The sequence below is a fragment of the Bos indicus genome, chromosome 13, assembly GCF_029378745.1.
Source record: "Bos indicus isolate NIAB-ARS_2022 breed Sahiwal x Tharparkar chromosome 13, NIAB-ARS_B.indTharparkar_mat_pri_1.0, whole genome shotgun sequence".
NCBI classification, from domain to species: domain Eukaryota; kingdom Metazoa; phylum Chordata; class Mammalia; order Artiodactyla; family Bovidae; genus Bos; species Bos indicus.
The window spans coordinates 7,334,536-7,354,050 of record NC_091772.1 but is presented as its reverse complement, the minus strand read 5'-3'; the positions used below and the strand labels follow the sequence as shown (position 1 = coordinate 7,354,050).

Sequence of the window (19,515 nt, the reverse complement as noted above, 5' to 3'; positions counted from 1 at the left end):
GGTATCATCCCACAAGGTAAATTATTACTGATCCCCTCCTTTGCGCCTTCTTCAAGGTCCTAGGCATGTTCTGGCATACCTACCCTGCCCGCTTATTCCTGACACTCATCCCCAACAGTTCTCAGTCAGGCTAGAAAGGTCTTAGAAAGACTCTGGGGAGGATGAGGGAGCGTCTCTCCTCCAATCCTGAGTACACACTGCCCATGATATCTTCTGGTTCAGACAAGAGATCTGAGCACTAAAAAAGCCAGGTATCTAAGATCCAGATAGCAGGGTACACCAAGCCACCCCTTCCTTAGAAAACCTTGCTTCCTGTCTTCTGCTTGCAGGACTTTGCGCCCCTTTTTTCAGACTGGAAACATCTGTCTCCCTCCTATCATCAGAAACATCCATCTCTCTCCTCCATCCTCCCAGACCCTTTCACAAAAGAGAGGAAGAGAATACTTTCATAGACAGCTTCTACCATCTAGCCAAAGGTAGGGTGATCTTGAAATGCAGAGGCTAAAAAATAAGGAGAGCGAACCCCAAAATAATATGCCAGCACATTATTTTTAAAATGTAAAACACAAAATAATGTTATTTTTCTGTGTTCGTCCATATACAGTAAAAAAACAAGCAAAGAACAATTTCACGGATGAAGGAGACCAGCTTTTTAATATGGGCATCCAGATCCTCCAGCAGTCTAAAAGCCAGAAACAAAAAGCAGAGTAAGTCCACCCAGCACTCAAGCCAATTTCAATTTCCAGGTTGAGAAAGGAGAGCAATCCAAAATCTAATTTGTCATTAAAAGCTTATTGGTATAACAAATAAGCTTATTTGCCTATAAACTTTTGTTTTTAAAAGGATCAAACGGTGTTTAAAGAATCCTACAAATTATCAGCCTAAACACATGGCAGACCTTATGTATGAAACCGCAGTCCCTACACATCAAGTGAAACGCAGAATAAAGGCACTGATCTAAGCGTTCAAGCAAAAATATTGTTTTGGCTTTAATTGACTCAAGTGAAACAAAATACGTACTATTTGAAAAAAATATGTATTGTTTGAACTAGAGTAGTTGTTGTTTTAGAATGCTTTATGCTGCCTAACAGCGTGTGTGCCTCGCTTTATGGTTTCCAGAACACTTTCATGTATGTGATGCCATTTTATCCCCAGAAAAGAATTATGAGTTAGAAGAGTTCCATTTTTACCCCCTTTAAAACTTTGGAAATAGAGATGCAAGGATGATAAATGGAGGTGAAGACAAATACACAGCTGGGAGGTGACCAAGCAGAGAACACATGGTCTCACGCCACGTCCACTGTTTCTCGTTTCACTTGCCTGCTCTGTCTAAATGGGAGGCAGAACTATCTTTCCCCCGCTGTCCCCAGGAGAGGGGACAACCTGAAGTCCTATCAAGTCTCTAGTGACAACCTTGAAATCGAACTCTGGCTCTACCGTTTCCTGGCTGTGGGACAGAGAAAGTTACTTAACAACTTTGTGCCCTGGATAATGCAGTCTAGCTCTTAGAACCATGTCCAACACTCGGTAATAAAGAGATAAGTGTTTGTTATTTTTATTTCTGGTCCTTTAACTGGTAAATGGAAGGCGTGGAAGAGAAGTCAAGTGTGTCTTGAACCTTAATAGAAGGAATAAACTCTGAACCTCCAACAATCCTGTTTCTTTTGTTTTCACAGATTAGGCATACCAGCCCTATGGGATGCTTCCCAGAGCTGTGGTAGCCAGACTGAGGAAGGGCAGCTGCACAGTCCATGAATTCTTCCCTAAAGCTCAAAGCCTTTGAGACGAGGGTGGGGGGATTAAGTATGAACCTGGTTATCACAACATCAAAACGTCCATTTTTCAAGCTCCTTCTTCGTGTGACTTGTTGTGGGATATTCTTCATTGTTCACAATGATATTGTAAAACATAAATTATTATCCCCAAATTATGAAGGAGGAAATAGAAGGTCAAAAAGATTTTGATTTTTCCAAAGTGACAAGAAAAAGGAAGTAAGGGATTTGGTCCTCTCTCTAGGGAAAGTTAAATTAGAAGTACTTAATAAGAGCAAAAGAAACCATCCTCAGCAAAAACTCAAGCCTCATGCTAAGTATCTCTGGGGACTGTCATGATGAGGATGGAGTTAAACCAAGCCCCAAAAATACAATCCAGCCTTAGAGGGAAGTCAGCTCATTTGGGTGCCACTGAACAGATGAGTAAGAAGGACAGGGAATCCTGAGCCCAGCCTAGCAGGATGAGAGAACAGTGGTATTCTGGGAAGGGCTTGTCCCTGAGATTCAACCTAGACAGGTGAACCCAAGATGAGGGGCCCCATTAAGTCCAAGGGACTCCTAGATTCAGCCTGATGGGACAACATCACTCTTAGAAGGCTCTGCTTAACCTTGATAGGTGCCTTCCTTTATTGACCGAAGGGGATGGGGAGAAAACCCAGCCCTTCATTGCAGGGCTGTCCAGCAGTGCAGGAACCTTCATGCCTACACGGTGTCACTTAATCTCAGGTTACTCTTTCCCAACCTATCCTGCTCCAATCCTTGCCCAAGAATCCCAGAAGAACAGCTTATGTGTGCAGCAGCACAGATACGTAAGAGGGTACATAAACCTGAGTCTGCTGACCCTCCTAGGTTGGCAGCAGTGGAGAACCGAAACCAAACCTCTTCACAACCAGAGACCCCAGGAGTTTGTGGGCAAGATGTGTGAAACTCCTTCAGTGTTCAGGATTGTCTGCTTTACAGCCAACTTAGCCATCTCTAAGATTCTGGTCAGGGAAGAGAAGAGGCTATACCCCCAGACCAAAGGGGAGTCATTTTGCTTCTCTTCATCCTCTGCCCTGCCCGCTCCTTGCCTCACCGCTCCTCACTGAGGGTAGCATAAGTCACAGGGGCTACTAGTCCTTTTGCCTCATCCACACCCACATCTTGGTCTAATTCATTTGTTCTGTCTCTTCACATGTATGCGAGGAAAATTGTTGAACAAGCTAGTGGTTTTAGAAGTACAAATGTTAAACAAGCATATGTCAGGGAAACAAACTTGTCTGAAAGAGTCGAGAAGCCTCTATGATATCCAAGGTTAACTGTCATTAAGACTTACTCATCAGCGAGGAAGGTTTGGAGATAAGCTTCTGATATGTCCTAGAGATGCACTTAGCCTCCCCTTTCCCCAGGACCCACCCGAGCATCCAACACCAAATCCTCTAGAGACAATCCAGACACCTAACGGAACTTTCTTTTGTGGACCTACCCCTCCTTCCCAGTTTCTCCTACTTTTTCCCTCTTGGGGATTACAGTCCAGATCTTAATCCCACCTAATTTGCCATGACTTTTTTTTCTACCCAGGGTCCAGCTTCTGGTATTCCATGTATCAGCTTGGACTGCCCTGATAGGGGACAGAGGTACCCCCTCCTCCCTCAGACTCAAAGCCACCTAGAGGGATTGGTTTTGCAAATGTTTGCTGTCTCTTGGGACCAGCAACTACATGTACTCCTGGCCGCTGCAGCCCATCTCAGGTTTCTCTGCTCTGGACCATGTTGGTGCGCTTCTCGTCCCAGCAGACCATGTTGTTGCAGCAACAAGCCATGTGACAGAAGAGCGCCTGGGAATCTATACTTGGTGCCATGCCTGTCCCGTGATGCCAGACCCATGCATTCACTGACCTTTGAAACCTTCTCTCTTATTATTTGCTTTTTGGCCCCCAGAACTTCCACTTGATTTGACCACAGCTATTTTTTTTGCTAGATCTCCTGGCTTCTTTTGGTTCCGCTGGGATCTACTCTCTGTTTACCATCCAGGAGCCTAATGCTTACCTGGATATCTCTTTCTTGGCCCTTCTGGCCTATTCTATTCGGCTCCAGCCTGTGACCATGAGGAACTTATTTTAACATCAGCATGGGTAGGGGTGTATAAAGCTGAATCTTCTAATCCTCCTGAATTGGTAGCTATGGTAGATTTGTGTGTTTATTCCTATATTTGGGTCAAGGTCACAGGCAGAGGTTAATGCTTTGTGATCTTACTGCTACCAAAGGGGAAGTGTTAAGAATAAAAATAAGTCCTCAGAGCACTCTCTGTCTCCAACACAAGTTTTGACCTTGTAAGGCTCTCCATCACTACTTGTTTCACAGATCAGGTCTGGGTGACTTCTGACCAGGACTCATAAAATGTACTGCGAGACAATCCTCTGGTGTCTATATTTGTAATCACTAACGTTATGTGATTTACCCACAAATTATAGGAGAACAATTACCATGTCATAAAACTTTCTATGCAATAGTCTTAATAATAATTATAGCTGAATTTATTGAGGGTGTACTCTATATCAGGCAGTTATGCCAAGAACTTCACATGGATTATCTCACTGAATCTTCCCAGCAGCCCCATGAAGTAGATGCTATTATTATCCAATTTTATAGATGACAGTGGCACAGAGAAGTTAAGTAACTTGCCTGAAGCTCTCAAACTAATTAATGGTAGATTTTAACCCAGTCAGTCAGACTCTAGAGCCCTAAAAATCATTACGGTTTTGTTTGGTTATTGTTTTTCCACAGAGTCTGGTTGTGCTAAAGAACATGCTCTGCTTCAGAAAATTATTTTGGAATGTAAAGGGACAGTTGTTCTCATGATAGTAACTTCTTAGGTGTGACGTTGCAGTTTTGATTTCTTAAAACTGATTTTAATTATATTGTTCAGAGTTCATTGTATAAATCAAATACTCATAAGTAATGGGATTTACTGTGGGAAGGTTTACTATTTTAGGACAAATGCCCCAGCTTTTCACTCCACTTGGTCTATTAGCTTGAAGCATGAATGATATAGCTTAAATATTTCTCCTTTTCAGCAGCTTCATTATTTGTCAGATATATTTGAAATGATACTCTTAGACTGACTTAGGGCTGAAAAAAATCTTCTGGTCTAGAGATGTAATGGACGATATAGTTAAACTGTAGTGTTAATAGCAATGTCAACTGGGTCCTTCTTGTTAGAAGCAGAATGAAGGAGGAGCATAAATTTTCATTTTTGACACTCACACTTCTAACTTCATATTCTTGAAACAGAGCCTACATATTCTTTGCCAAAGCAGCTGATATGGGAAACTTGAAAGCTATGGAGAAAATGGCTGATGCTTTGCTATTTGGAAATTTTGGCATGCAAAACATCACAGCAGCTATCCAATTATATGAGTCCTTGGCTAAGGAAGGATCATATAAAGCCCAAAACGTGAGTTTTGAGAGAAAATTAAATCTTAAATAGCTACCTCCTGAAATAACTATAGACAAATAACATGTGAGAGGAGTTGAGCCTCTGTTGCACAAGCCCAGGCCTAGGCAAATTACTGTAATGCCCTAAATGTTCCATCAGGACACAAGGCAGGAGCCTGGGAAAGTCCTTTTAGCTCTGGAGTGACTTTTAGGAATGGAACAGAGCTGCTCTCTAATCCCCCTTCCCCTCTTCCACGTCCACGTGTGTGTTTTAAAATAATGTGAGAACTCCAAGCCCCTAACATAGTTAAATTTTATTAAAAAAATACACTGTATTTACCTATGCAAAGAAATATGGAACTAAATCTATTTCTTTAGGATGATGTTTGCCTGGTTTTCACCTGGTTTAAATATTTTACAAGCTATATAAATTTGCTTTTCTATTTTAATGTGTGTTTCATTTTATGGGGCTTTCTTGGTAGCTCAGCAGTAAAGAATCTGCCTGCAGTGCAGGAGACACAGGTTTGATCCCTGGGTCGGGAAGAGCCTCTGGAGAAGGAAGCAACCCACCCCAATATTCTTGGCCTGGGAAATCCTGGAGACAGAAGGGCTTGGTGGGCTACAGTCCGTGGGGTCACAAAAGTAGGACATGACTTAGTGACCAACCAACCAACCAACATTTCATTCTATTCCCAGAATAACATAAGCATTTCATAGAAAATCTGGAAAACCATGAAAACAAACAAAAGCAAGCCTCTCGTAAGCCAACCACCCTGACTCCACTACTTGTCAGGACCGCTTTGCATTTCTGTTTGGCTTCTTTCTCTTTTACAGCGTCATCATGACAGAGCAAGTGCATACACTGTTTTATTTCTGGCTACTTGTACTTAGTGTGGTAGCAAAAGTATGTTTTCATGTCCTTGGTCTTCTTGATGAAAACATTTCTTCCTGATTACAAAATAAATTTATGCTGATTACAATTAAAAAAAAAAAAAACGCCTGTGAATTCAGAAAGTTTGAGGAAGAGAGTAAAAATTACCTAAAAGCTTTCTTCCCAGAGATCATTTTTTTTTCCATCCAGTAAACATGGAAGCTAAGCTTTGGAATCAGACAGATTCAACTTCAAATCCACTCTACCACTTTCTACTTAACAAAACGCTTTCCCCTTCTGCCTGCGAATTTGACCTTTGGTTCACCCTCTACTTCTGTTTCCCTGGTGATGTGATAGGAATAAAATGTTCTGTTTCCAGGTAGTATTACTTATCGTTGAAATGACCTCTGCTTGGTAAACAACCTTGGGAGAAACTCTCACGAACTATATGTACAGGGATCCTGGGCAGGATGGGCTGACTGTGCCTACGGAGTGGTTACACAGGGAATGAGGCTTTTGTGTCAGGGTGGCTGCCAAACCCCCGGTGTAGATCTCATCTCCTTGAGTCTGGTCTGTCATCTGAGGCTCTAAAGATGAGGGCTGCTGGAGGACGGTGTGACCAAATACAAGGACTCCTACCAAAAAGAGGCTGATGCTGCCCTCTGGCAAACTCTGGTTCCTATGCTACATCCACCTGAGCAGACTGACAGGTGTAGCCTCTTGTGAGTCTGTGCATTCATTTGAACCAGAAGTTGAACCAGAGGAACTCTGATGGGTGGGGCAACCTCCCTAATTTTCATCTGTAGAGTTAGGATAATGATAAAACACTGGGTATTGTATTTATTTGGTTCACTACTGTATCTCTCAAAGTACAGTGCAGTGCCTGGGACAGAAAAAAATATAGCTGAATAGTGAATTAATTCATGATGAATGAATCAACAAAGTTGTGAGGATTAAAATAGTGTGTGAAGGCACTTATTTCCATACCTGGAACTTTATAATCATTCACCAGAAAAATATATATATATTATTACTCTATTATCCTTCTACAATTTTTTCTATAACTTTGTAGAATGTTTTTTACAAAAATGAGACATACTTTCATTACTATTTCCTCATCAGCTCTTGATTCACTTAATAATATATCATATTGGGTTGGCCAGAAAGTTCATTTGGGTTTTTCCATAAGCTCTTATGAACAGACTTTTTGGCCAACCCGAACATATCTCTTTCCCTGTGAATATATCCCATATTTGGTTAATCCAAAATATAAAGTTCCAAAACAGACCAAATGTTATCATCATGTCCACCACTACAAATAATATTACCTCATCCCTAAGTAATGAACTAGTGAACATGTGCTTTGTCAGTGGGTATATTAAGTCAACAGTTGTTTCTTGGACATTTACTATGTGCCACACACAATCTTATTGATGGGAAGAAAAAATTAATAGGTCAAAGTCCTTATGGGCCAATGTTAAATATAAACAAATAATTGCAGCCCAGTTTAGGTGGACTAGAGTTAAGGTATAAAGTGCTTTAGGCACAGAAAAGTGTCTGACTGGCTTTGCCTGGGGCGGGTAGAAAAGGCTTCAGGGATAAAGGAATATTTACACTCAGTCTAGAATACTGGATATAGGCAACATGAAGGATTTGTCTGAACTTGAATGATGTATTTGATGCAAGGTCAAAACACTACTCCCAGAAAAGAAATCCCAAATTAACATAATGGGTACATTAAACATATGGACTGAGAGCTGCCGTCAGTTTTACTCCACATACTCTAGGTAGCATGGTTCTGTGGCATGGACCACAGACAAGAAGGCAAGAAAACAAAATGTGGATGAGGACAAATGTTCCACCTGAAAGGCCAACATTAACCTGATACGCAAAATTCAGCCACACGGTTTGTTGAAGTGCTGCGATACTGATGGGAAAAAGTCTCTGTCCCAAGCTCCTCCTGTGCTCTCCCTGACAACCTAAACACCCTTATTCTTCTCTCGGACCCCCCTTCCTCACTTTAGCTCCCCATGATTTTGAGCCAAAGTGTTATCTGGATGGGCAGGGAGCCTAGAGGACCCTGGTCCAGGGCTACAGCTGGATTCTATTCTAATGGATGCTGGATTCTAGTCTGGAATTTTAACTTTTATCCCAGTCATCACTACAGGAAAATCTACGTCCAACAGCAAGTCCTTGTGCAGTTGATTTATCTCCTTGTACAAAGCACGGTTAAAAATATTCTGTGGTACAAACATTGCTTTGTTCGATGACTGGTTTCTGGGACCAGGCTGGCCACATGCCATATTGATCACAGTTCTCTAACAGGACTGGCCAGGTGACCACCTTTCCTCTCGAGCTGTTTGTGCCAGGTTGATATAGGAAACGTTGCTGGGAACTGTGGGGACAATGCAGCAACAGAAATGTGGCTGAGGAAGCTGAACTGTGTACTGAGAATGACAGGGAAGGACAGTGAGAGGGACAGAGGTAATGAGAGAGCGGAGACACCTGTCTCTGGGGGAGAGGTCAGGGCAGCTGGAAATGCTGAAGGGGGATAGATGGGAGAAGCCAGGCACCAGCGGGCTCATGGAGCCCTGGTTTAACAAAGAAAGCGAGAAAGATGTGAATTCAGATTATAAAGTGGCATTGAGGGCATAGGGGGAGAAAGGCAGCTTCAGGCTATGTGTGAAAGGGAAGCTGATGGAGGGAAAGAGGCATAATTCTTTCTTTTCATGCACCTTGAATGGTTTATCTGACAAAAATCCAAACAAACCAAAAGAAATCCCAATAAGGGCAATAGAAGCAATTAAGATTGTGAACAGAGTTCATTGAATTGATTTTCAAGAAAACTGTACCTTCTGAATAAAACTATTCATGAATTAGACTTCATGAAAATGGTGAAAACTGAAGAAAGAGCAAGCAAAAATAAAAATAGAGAATATCTTATAAGATACTACACTATACCAGCTAGAGGTAGTTATGTATTTTTTTATTTCTCTGATTCTCATTTAGGAAGCAGAAATTCAGAATTAGAAAGGCTCACTCTTTTCTTAATATTGATGAACCATTTTAATAGGAAAATTTGTTAATTTGCCGAACAAGAAGGTAGAGCCTAAACCTTATTTGCTTTAAGAATCAAGAAATGGATCATTCACATTATCACCTTAAAATTAATTGAATCATGGTAATGATTATTAGCACTGTGCTACAACTGAAAAAAAAATCATTTTAGTATCAAGTAATCATGTTGATAATTCTAGGATTACCTGTGTAGAGCATTTCTTTTTGATGTAAAAAAATCATTTTAGTATCAAGTAATCATGTTGATAATTCTAGGATTACCTGTGTAGAGCATTTCTTTTTGATGTAAATCATCTTTTTGTATTAAGGGTACAAAAAGAAACTGAGTTTTTCATCAGGGTTGATTCACATTTTTGTTCGGCTTGCAATTTAATCTAAAAAGAATGACCACAGATGCTTTCAAGACTCGTAAAATAATTACAATAATTAAATGCTTGATCTTTTTTCTCTTTTAATTTCTTATATAAAAAGTAAAAGGAGGAATATTTAATTTTTAAACTGTTAATATGGAACCTGAGTAATTTACTTTGAAATTGATTAAAATATCCTCTACACTTAACTCTTTAAATTTGAATCCCAGCTACTATAACACAGCACAGTGGTTGAGTTCAGAGTCTTACAAACAAATCTAATTTGCAGAGTTTGACCTTTTAAAACCACCATTGATGTCATCACTATGGCATAGCTTCTCTTCAACTTACAGCATTTTTTTTTTCTGGGTTAAGATTGAATCAGTCTATAATCCATCTCATTGCACCTCAGCCTTATCTCAGAAAAGACCGAAGACCAAAAACGTATTACTGTAAAGTTGTTAGGTGACAATGCCCAACTGTAAAGAAATAGGACAACCCTGACTATAATTGGCATATTTACTACATGATAGCCCATGACATCTTTTGTCTTCCACGAGTGCCTGCCATGTTTTAAAGAGTGAAAAAAGAGTGGAGCCCTCCAGAGAAATAATTTAAAATCACTCATTGTTATTTTTCTGCTAAAGAGAGAAGCCTGCTCTTTGAGTTGATTATTTGAGGCTGCAAAAGTCATGGTTTTAGTTCCTTACTTTATAGTCTGAGCATTATACAGATAAAGCACTCCCCTGCAATCATAGGATGGAAATTAACTACCACACAATCCACAACATCCCGACCTCACAATTTTCTCCAAGAGGATCAGGCCAAAAAGCATGGTAGGCTCTGCACAAAATGATTCAGTGTTGGTGAAAATATCCTAAAATACACAATCAACTAATTAGAACAGTATCTTTACTTTCTTATACAAAGGTCAGTATATTTGTGTTCTATCAAAGTTTCTATATACACAAGATTCTAAATTGAGCAGAGTCAAAAATTGCTAAGAGCTGCAAGAAAAAATAAATTATTTAGCCAATAACATTGGCTAAAGATAGTTTTGCAAGGAGCCAATTTAACCATTTTAAATATAACTACAGAGGTTAGCGGAGTACCAGGATTCCAGGCTTTCATTTGTAATAAGAGCCTTTATGATCAACTTTCCTAAAAATGGAACCTTTGAGACTAAAGAGAAACTGATGGTATCATAATTTTTTTTCAGTTTATGAATTAGGTAGATTACAAATTATAAACCACATATTAGAGCTATTATGCTTTTAGGAATTGAACTTTCTGCAGTCAGTTTCCTAGTTTAAAAAGTAGCATAGTTCTTTGTCCTTGAAACCATAATAAAATGTTTAAGAAATTATTCATTTTCTGTTTTGATGAAATTATCAGACCTTGTTGTATCTTGATTTTAGGGAGACATCTAACAAAGTCTTGGATTATGTTATCATAAACTAGATGAAAAAGTAGAAATGTAGGCTTTGATAATAGTAAATAAAGGGTATAGACTAATGGATTGATGCCAAGGTGAAAGATTTTCTGGCAATCCACCACAGGACACTGCCTATGACCTTGTACTCTTCAAATATTCCATCAGCTATTAAGCTGAGTCATGGGTGCATGCTAAGTCACTTCAGTAGTGTTCTACTCTTTCAGACACTATGAACTGTAGCCTGCCAGGCTCTTCTGTCCATGGGATTCTCCAGGCAAGAACACTGGAGTGGGTTGCCATGCCCTCCTGTGTCTAATACCAAATTGTTCTTAATATGAAGCATGAAAAGAAATCCTAAAAGAAATTCTAAAAGAGGATGCTGTGAAAGTGCTACACTCAATATGCCAGCAAATCTGGAAAACTCAGCAGTGGCCACAGGGCTGGAAAAGGTCAGTTTTCATTCCAACCCCAAAGAAAGGCAATGCCAAAGAATGCTCAAATTACCTCACAATTACACTCATCTCACACGCTAGTAAAGTAATGCTCAAAATTCTCCAAGCCAGGCTTCAATAGTATGTGAGCCATGAAATTCCAGATGTTCAGGCTGATTTAGAAAAGGCAGAGGAACCAGATATCAAATTGCCAACATCTGCTGGATCATCAAAAAAGCGAGAGAGTTCTAGAAAAACATCTATTTCTGCTTCATTGACTATGCCAAACCTTAGATTGTGTGGATCACAACAAACTGTGGAAAATTCAGACCACCTGACCTGTCTCCTGAGAAATCTGTATGCAGGTCAAGAAGCAACAGTTAGAACTGGACCTGGAACAACAGACTGGTTCCAAAATGGGGAAGGAGTACACCAAGGCTGTAGATTGTCACCCTGTTTATTTAACTTATATGCAGAGTACATCATGAGAAATGCCGGGCTGGATGAAGCACAAGCTGGAATCAAGATTGCCGGGAGAAATACCAATAACCTCAGATATGCAGATGACACCACCCTTTTGGCAGAAAGTGAAGAAGAACCGAAGAGGCTCTTGATGGAAGTGAAAGAGAAGAGTGAAAAAGTTGGCTTAAAATTAAACATTCAGAAAACAAAGATCATGGCATCTGGTCCCATCACTTCATGGCAAATAGATGGGGAAACAGTGGAAACAGTGGCAGACTTTATTTTTTGGGCTCCAAAATCACTGCAGATGGTGACTGCAGCCATGAAATTAAAAGATATTTACTCCTTGGAAGAAAAGTTATGATCAACCTAGACAGCATATTAAAAAGCAGAGGCATTACTTTGCCAAGAAAGGTCTGTCTAGTCAAAGCTATGGTTTTTCCAGTAGTCATGTATAGATGTGAGAGTCGGACTATAAAGCAAGCTGAGCGCTGAAGAACTGATGCTTTTGAACTGTGGTGTTGGAGAAGACTCTTGAGGGTTCCTTGGACTGCAAGGAGATCCAACCAGTCCATCCTAAAGGAAATCAGTCCTGAATATTCATTGGAAGGACTGATGCTAAAGTTGAAACTCCAATCCTTTTGCCACCTGATGCAAAGAACTGACTCATTGGAAAAGACCCTGATTCGGGAAGACTGAAGGCGGGAGGAGAAAGGGATGACAGAGGATGAGATGGTTGGATGGCATCACCAACTCAATGGACATGAGTTTGAGCAAGCTCTGGGAGTGATGATGGACAGGGAGGCCTGATTTGCTGCAGTCCATGGGGTCGCAAGAAGTCGGACAGGACTGAGTGACTGAACTGAACTGATGGAAAGAAAGGTGTATTATCAATGATATGCAAAAGAGTGTGGAATGAACCTCTAAAATGGTGATAGGAATGATAAACTTACGAACAAGAAGAAGCTTGAAAATATTAGGAACACAAAAACAGTCTATTACAATTATTCTGACAAAAAATAATATTATGATTCTATTGAGAAGAGGAGCAAAAAGAAAAAAAGAAAGTCATGTAGATGACCTAAATTATTATCTATCCTGTAGCAAATCTATAGCTAAATGTGTGAAATATATAAATTAGCAGCAAGTAGTAGCAATTTATCAGGAGTCCTAATGATGATAATTATCAGCAGAAAACAGCCAAAATAATTAAAAGTAGTTTTCTATGAGGAAAATAGGGAGTTTCCAAGAAAAGAGCAGGGCATTGCTGTTTAAATTTTAAGCCCTCAGAAGTATTAGAATTTTAATTTTTAATACATATACATCTCAATTTGATAACAAAGAAATAAAAAGTTAAATTTAGATATTCATTCTTCCCCTACAAAGGAATTATTCTTAAAGTAAACAACAGATGTCCTCTCCCACTGAAAAAAACCCAACTCCTTTGGAAAATGTCAAATTCCAGGTGTGGGGCAAAAAATGTATAAGATGATATTGAAACATCTTATCCTATCTGATAGCATAGAACCTGTCAGAAAATACCGGGGCTGAGAATTCCCTGGCAGTCCAGTGGTTAAGACTCAGTGCTTACAGGTGGGCTTGTAACTACTTCAAACCAGAGAGTTTGCTGGCAGTAACGCTACGTCACTTTGAAGGCTGAGTCGTTAAAAGGATACAGCTCTGCCTGGCTCTCGCTCTCTCAGGGTGCTCAATCCTGGAGCACAGTTGCATACTTGGAGAAGCTCATGTGATAGAAGACGCCCCATGTTGTTTTTCTGGCCGTTAGCCTCTGCTAAGATCTCAACCAACAGCTAGAATCAACTGCCAAACGCGTGAATGAACCAGAATCCAGACTATGGCAACTCCAGCCTTTGAGTCTTCCAACCAAGGCCCCCATATCATGAATCAGAGAAAAGCCATCCCCACTCTACCTTGGCCGAATTCCTGACCCACTGAATCCTTGGCTTAATAAATGGTCATTACGCCACCAAGTTTCTGAGTGATTTGTTACACCAGCCACAGTAACTGGAACAGAGACATTAATGTTCAGAATTGAAAGGACAGATTGCAGTTTTCTCAGAAGCATCCGATACCTTGGCATCCTTGTTGAAACTCATTTGGCCATATATATGGGGATTTATTTCTGGTCTCTTTACACTGTTCCTTTGGCCTATATGTCTGTCTTTATGCCAGTACCATCAGATTCTGAATCACTCTAATTTGTAATATATTTTGAAATCAGGAAGTGTGAGGCCTCTAGCTTAGTTTTTTCCCTCAAGATAGATGAGCTATTTTGTGAGTTTACATATGAGATTCTATATAAATTTTAGGATGGTTGTTTCTATTTCTGCAAAATGGCACTGAGATTTCAACAGGGGTTGCACTAAATCCAATCCCTTGATATAAAGTAGCAATATTACTTCTTCTAATACATAAACATAGGATATTTTCCATTTATTTATGTATTTTCAGATTTTTTTCAGCAATGTTTTATAGTTTTCAGTGTACAAGCCTTTCACCTCCTTGGTTATTTTATTCTAAAGTGTTTATTGGTTTTGATGCTATTGTAAATGAGACTGCTAATCTCCTTTTCTGAATGTTCATTGTTAATGTATAGAAAATCTATTTATTTTTGTGTGTTGATTTTGCATCCTACACTTTTTCTAAATTTATTAGTTTTAGCAGTTTTTTTGTAAATCATTAGGGTTTTCTACATATAAGATTATGTCATCTGTGAACAAAGAAAATTTTATTAATCTCTGTCTGTTTGTTCTATCCATTTTTGAAAGTGGGGGACTAAAATCTCCTACTGTTATTGTATTAGTGTCTATTTCTTCTTTCAACTCGGTCGATGTTTGTTTCATGTATTTGGGTGCTCTGCTCTTACTACTACTACTACTAAGTCGCTTCTGTCGTGTCCAACTCTGTGCAACCCCATGGACTGCAGCCCACCAGGCTCCCCCGTCCCTGGGATTCTCCAGGCAAGAACACTGGAGTGGGTTGCCATTTCCTTCTCCAATGCATGAAAGTGGAACGTGAAAGTGAAGTCGCTCTGCTCTTAGATGCATATGTATTTATAGTGGTTATATCTTCCTGGTGAGTTGATCCTTTTATCATTACACAATATTCTTTATCTCTTGTGACAGTTTTTGACTTGAAGTCTATTTTGTCTAAGTGTGATCATCCCTCTCTTTTGCTTACAATTTACATAGAGTATCTTTTTCCATTCTTTCACTTTCAGACTATGTGTGTTTTTGTATCTAAAATAAATCTTGTGTAGACAGCATTAAGTTGGGTCTTGTTTTCTTATCCATTCAGCCTTTTATGTCTATTAATTGAGTGAGTTTAATCCATATACATTTAGAGTAACTTCTTAAAGGGAGAGACTCACTACTGCCATTTTGTTCACTATTTTCTGTTTGTCTTGTAGTTATTTTATCCTTCTTTTCCTCTCTTGATGCCTTCTTTTGTCTTTCATTTATTTTTTGTAATGGCATACTTTGATTCTCCCCTCATTTTTTGGGTGCATTTTCTATAGGTATTTTCCTTGCAGTTACTCTTTGTGTGTATGTGTTAATTGCTCAGTTCAGTTCAGTTCTCAGTTGTGTCCAACTCTTTGTGACCCCATGGACCATAGCCTGCCAGGCTTCTCTGCCCATGGGACAAGACAAGGCAAGAATACTGGAGTGGGTTGTCATTGCCTCTTCCAGGGGATCTTCCTTACCCAGGGATTGAACCCATGTCTCCTGCATCTCCTGTATTGGCAGGCAGATTCTGTACCACTGCACGAATCTATTTTAAATTGATATTGACTTAACTTCAGTCACATATACTCTGCTCTCCTCCCATTTTATGTTATCAGTGACACAAATCATATCTTTTTATAGTTTGTATCATTAGCATAGTTTTTTAGTTATAGTTATCTTTTATGCTTTTACCTTTTAAATTCTCTAGCAGAATTAAAAGTGACTTATCCACCACCATTACAATATTATATGATTCTGTGTTTGTCTATGTATTTATGATTACCAGAGAGCTTTATATTTTTGTATGCTTTTGTGTTATGGCTAACATTCTTTCAACTTGGACACCCTTTAGCAGTTCTTGTAAGGCAGCTCTAGTGTTGATGAATTCCCTCAGTTTTTGTTTATCAGGGAATTTTGTTTATCAGGAAAAAAAAATTATTTTTTAAAGTTGGTTTGGCCAGATACAGTGTTCTTGGTTGACAGCTTTTTTCTTTCAGCATTTTGAATGTTCCATCCCACTCCCTTCTTCCCTGTAACATTTCTGCTGATATATCTGCTCATAATCATATGGAAGTTCCTTTGTATGTGGCAAGTCTCTTTTCTCTCGCTGCACCCAGTGTTCCGTGCCTTTGACTTTTGATAGTTTGATTAATGGTATGTCTTGGCATTGGGCTCTCTGAGTTCATCCTACTTGGAGTTCTTTGAATTTGAATTTGGATGTCTATTTCCTGTCTCAGGTTTGGGAAGCTTTCAGCCAAATTTTCTTAAAATAATCTGTCTGCCCCCTTTCTCTCACTCCTCTATGACTCCCACAATATGTATTACAATGCTATTTATGTCACATAATGTTCGGTTTGCTGATGTCCCTTAAGTACTGCATTCTATGGTAGTGCGGGTTCTCTAGAGTTGCAACAAGTCTCTAAGCTCTCTTTATTGCTTAGAGGTCTCTAGCATCTAAAGCATTCCAGATCTGCCAGTGCTGTAAATCAGATGAGACGAAAGTCAGATCTTTGATCAGCTACTCCTTGAAAGTCAGAATACCTATCCCATTTTTCTCTTTTTTTTCCTGATCACACCAAGCTGTGCTGGCTTGGGGAGGAGTGATTGCAGATTAAATAAAATGACTTTTCTGACCTATTTCAATGGGCTGTTCTTTGCTGTGAGCTTGACTGGGTAACAGTGATTTCTTAACTGGTCTCTTGAGTTCTCATAAAGGCTTTTTGCACATATATTTTGGCTCCATTGGAGAAACAAGACCTGGGGCTTCGTATTCCACCATCTTGATCTGTGTTCAGACTTTGACCTTTTATTCAATATAATTTTTCCTGTTCAAACTTTTTATAGCCATCACATTTTATTTTTAAAATATGAAGAAAAATATTCAAATTCAAATTTTAACATATTGGAGAAAAATGTCTTTACATTTCTAAAAAGGCAGACACATACAGAGCATTGGTTTATATTATTTTATCACTATAATTATTCTAAAGTTCAGTAAGTATTAGCTTATTTCCACATATATTATACAAAGCGTCCATTATTGTGACCTTTTCTAAATTCATGCCGCCTTAGCAAAAGTATAATAATGCAACTTGCTATACTATAAGAAATAAGTTAACAACACAAGTAATTATAGAGCAGATATTTAAAATAGCCCTTGCTAATGTTGGTAATAACTGTAAAATAAATGGATTTATTGAATTTTTCTTTTTCTTTTGGGCTTTAGGCCTTAGGATTTTTGTCTTCTTATGGAATAGGAATGGAATACAATCAAGCTAAGGTAAAGTCATTCTATTTTTTTTTGGAACAAAATATGATTTTTTTAAAGGGACACTGAATAGAGAGTCTACTCTTTGAGTGAAGAGCTCACTCTAGAGTGGTGGGTAAGAGCACAGCTCAATAGTTAGGGAAGGTTAGGGCCTGAGTACCATAGCTTCCTAAGGTTCCATATGAAAAAGTCTCAGATAATATCTACTCCATAGGGATTTCGTGATGTTTTAATGAAATATCATGTACAATCCCCTTTTCACAAACTTCAGAACTCAGTAAGCCCTCAGTGAATGGCAGCCTTCTTTAAAGAGGAAGAGAATGAAATTTAGGATTTATGTGGGAGTAGTTCAAGGTTCATTGCTGGGCTAGGAATAAAAAAGCAGTGATTGGGTTTAAGTTTCAAATTTAGATGTCAAATAATTTTTTTTTAACTTTAGGCACTGATATATTATACCTTTGGAAGTGCTGGAGGAAGCATGATGTCGCAGATGATTTTGGTTTGTAATTAAATATTCTTGAGCCCAAATAGGTGTGTTATAAATATAGTATTGTCAGAATATTAAGAATTTATATGCCTGTGTTTTAGGGGTACAGATATTTGTCAGGAATCAATGTTCTACAGAATTGTGAAGTTGCCCTAAGTCATTACAAGAAAGTGGCAGATTATAGTGAGTAATCCACATAGTTTATTTTAAGATAAAGAGACTTGCCAAGACATTTAAAAAATAAATCAATACTAGTTGAAATATTTATAAAGTATTTAAAGACTGTGCTTTAACATCAGTTATAATACAGCTCTTTCCATACAATGTGAAGTTTCTGATTTCTTAAGTTACTTTTCAAAAAGTTCTAAATGATTGTACTCATCTTTTATTTTTGTTAGCTCATGTCTCCAAATAATTCTGTTTTACTTGATCTTGTGATCTTCTTTCCTTAAACTGAGAACTTAAATATAACATCAATAAATATTACATAGTTTCTATAATTCAAACATTTCAAATATAGGATGCCTTGTTAAAAAATTCCTGAAGCTATGGATGTCCATGCATTGTAGAATGTATGTGCAGGATACACACACTGGCGATCTCTATCATTGCATTTGAGAACAAGTCAAGTAACCACTACTCGATTACCCTATCCTTTGTCTACAAAAAAAAAAAAAATTGAGCAGGAAGTGAATTATTTCTAGAATTTTCAAAGTTGCATGTAATATTTCCACATGCAGCATCACTAAACCAGACTCCATAATAGAGTATTAAATAAAAGTCTAAGAAGTGAGTATGCTAAAGTCCATTTAGTTAGTTTCTATAATCATAATAACATCTAAATTTACATCTTTGTCATGATTAGGATCTGAGAAAAAAACTGCTTTTGAATTTAAGATGCTTTATATATCAAGATGTTTTTATGTGCTTAATGAAACTGAAATTATTTGATATATATATATATATATATATATATATATTTCAAACTGCTGTTTTGTTAGGTTTACTCAAGCATATTTACAGTTTATTTTCAGACTATCCATAGGAAGTAAATAAGAAGCAGTTCTTACTCTTATACTGTAGTTTCAGGATGCCCAGAAAAAGTCAGTGATGGAAAGGTTGTTTGCCTTCTTCTGACATCTATCTTCTTTCCTGAGTCTGCCTGGCTAAGGTCTTCAGTAGGGTCTGACATATACTGATACAATGATTATATTGGTTACAAAGAATAGATAGTGTCTTATACTTTTCTCAGAACCAAATAAACAAAATTAGCAAATTTCTGTCTCCTAAGGATATTTCTTTTCTGTTAGGAGGCCCAATCTCGGCATAGTTTAAAGAGAATCAGCCTAATCGTGCTTGCTCTAAGATGACTGTTATATATTGCTCTGGCTTGTTTCTGTTCACAGTTGCTGATAAATTGGAAAAAAGTGAAGGTATTCCAGTGGAAAAAGTGAGACTAACTGAAAGACCTGAAAATCTGAGTTCTAACAGTGAGATTTTGGATTGGGACATATACCAATACTATAAATTTTTGGCAGAAAGAGGAGATGTTCAGATACAAGTAATGTATATGGATGAACTTAAATCTTTAGAACATTTTAATCACAAAGGGCTTGGTTCTCTCTGAGTCCTAGAAGGGTTAACAGCAGTGCCCCATCCTGAATAGGGAAGGGAAGAGAACCCCCTCCTCTTTGTTCTG

General features: G+C 38.5%; 1 protein-coding gene across 2 annotated transcripts in view; it reads left to right on the top strand.

Moving 5' to 3' along the window:
* SEL1L2 (SEL1L2 adaptor subunit of SYVN1 ubiquitin ligase) overlaps window positions 1–19,515 on the top strand; it is a 116,493-nt gene that overhangs the window by 60,164 nt on the left and 36,814 nt on the right. Inside the window, exons 2-8 of one of the 2 annotated variants that reach the window (XM_070800710.1) lie at window positions 330–476; window positions 605–707; window positions 5,045–5,207; window positions 17,288–17,341; window positions 17,769–17,828; window positions 17,918–17,999; window positions 19,223–19,377. In XM_070800710.1, coding sequence (XP_070656811.1) covers window positions 658–707; window positions 5,045–5,207; window positions 17,288–17,341; window positions 17,769–17,828; window positions 17,918–17,999; window positions 19,223–19,377 — 564 coding nt within the window. In that variant the 5' untranslated portion in view covers window positions 330–476; window positions 605–657. The remainder of the gene's footprint in view (window positions 1–329; window positions 477–604; window positions 708–5,044; window positions 5,208–17,287; window positions 17,342–17,768; window positions 17,829–17,917; window positions 18,000–19,222; window positions 19,378–19,515) is intronic. The other variant, XM_070800709.1, reaches the window with a different exon arrangement.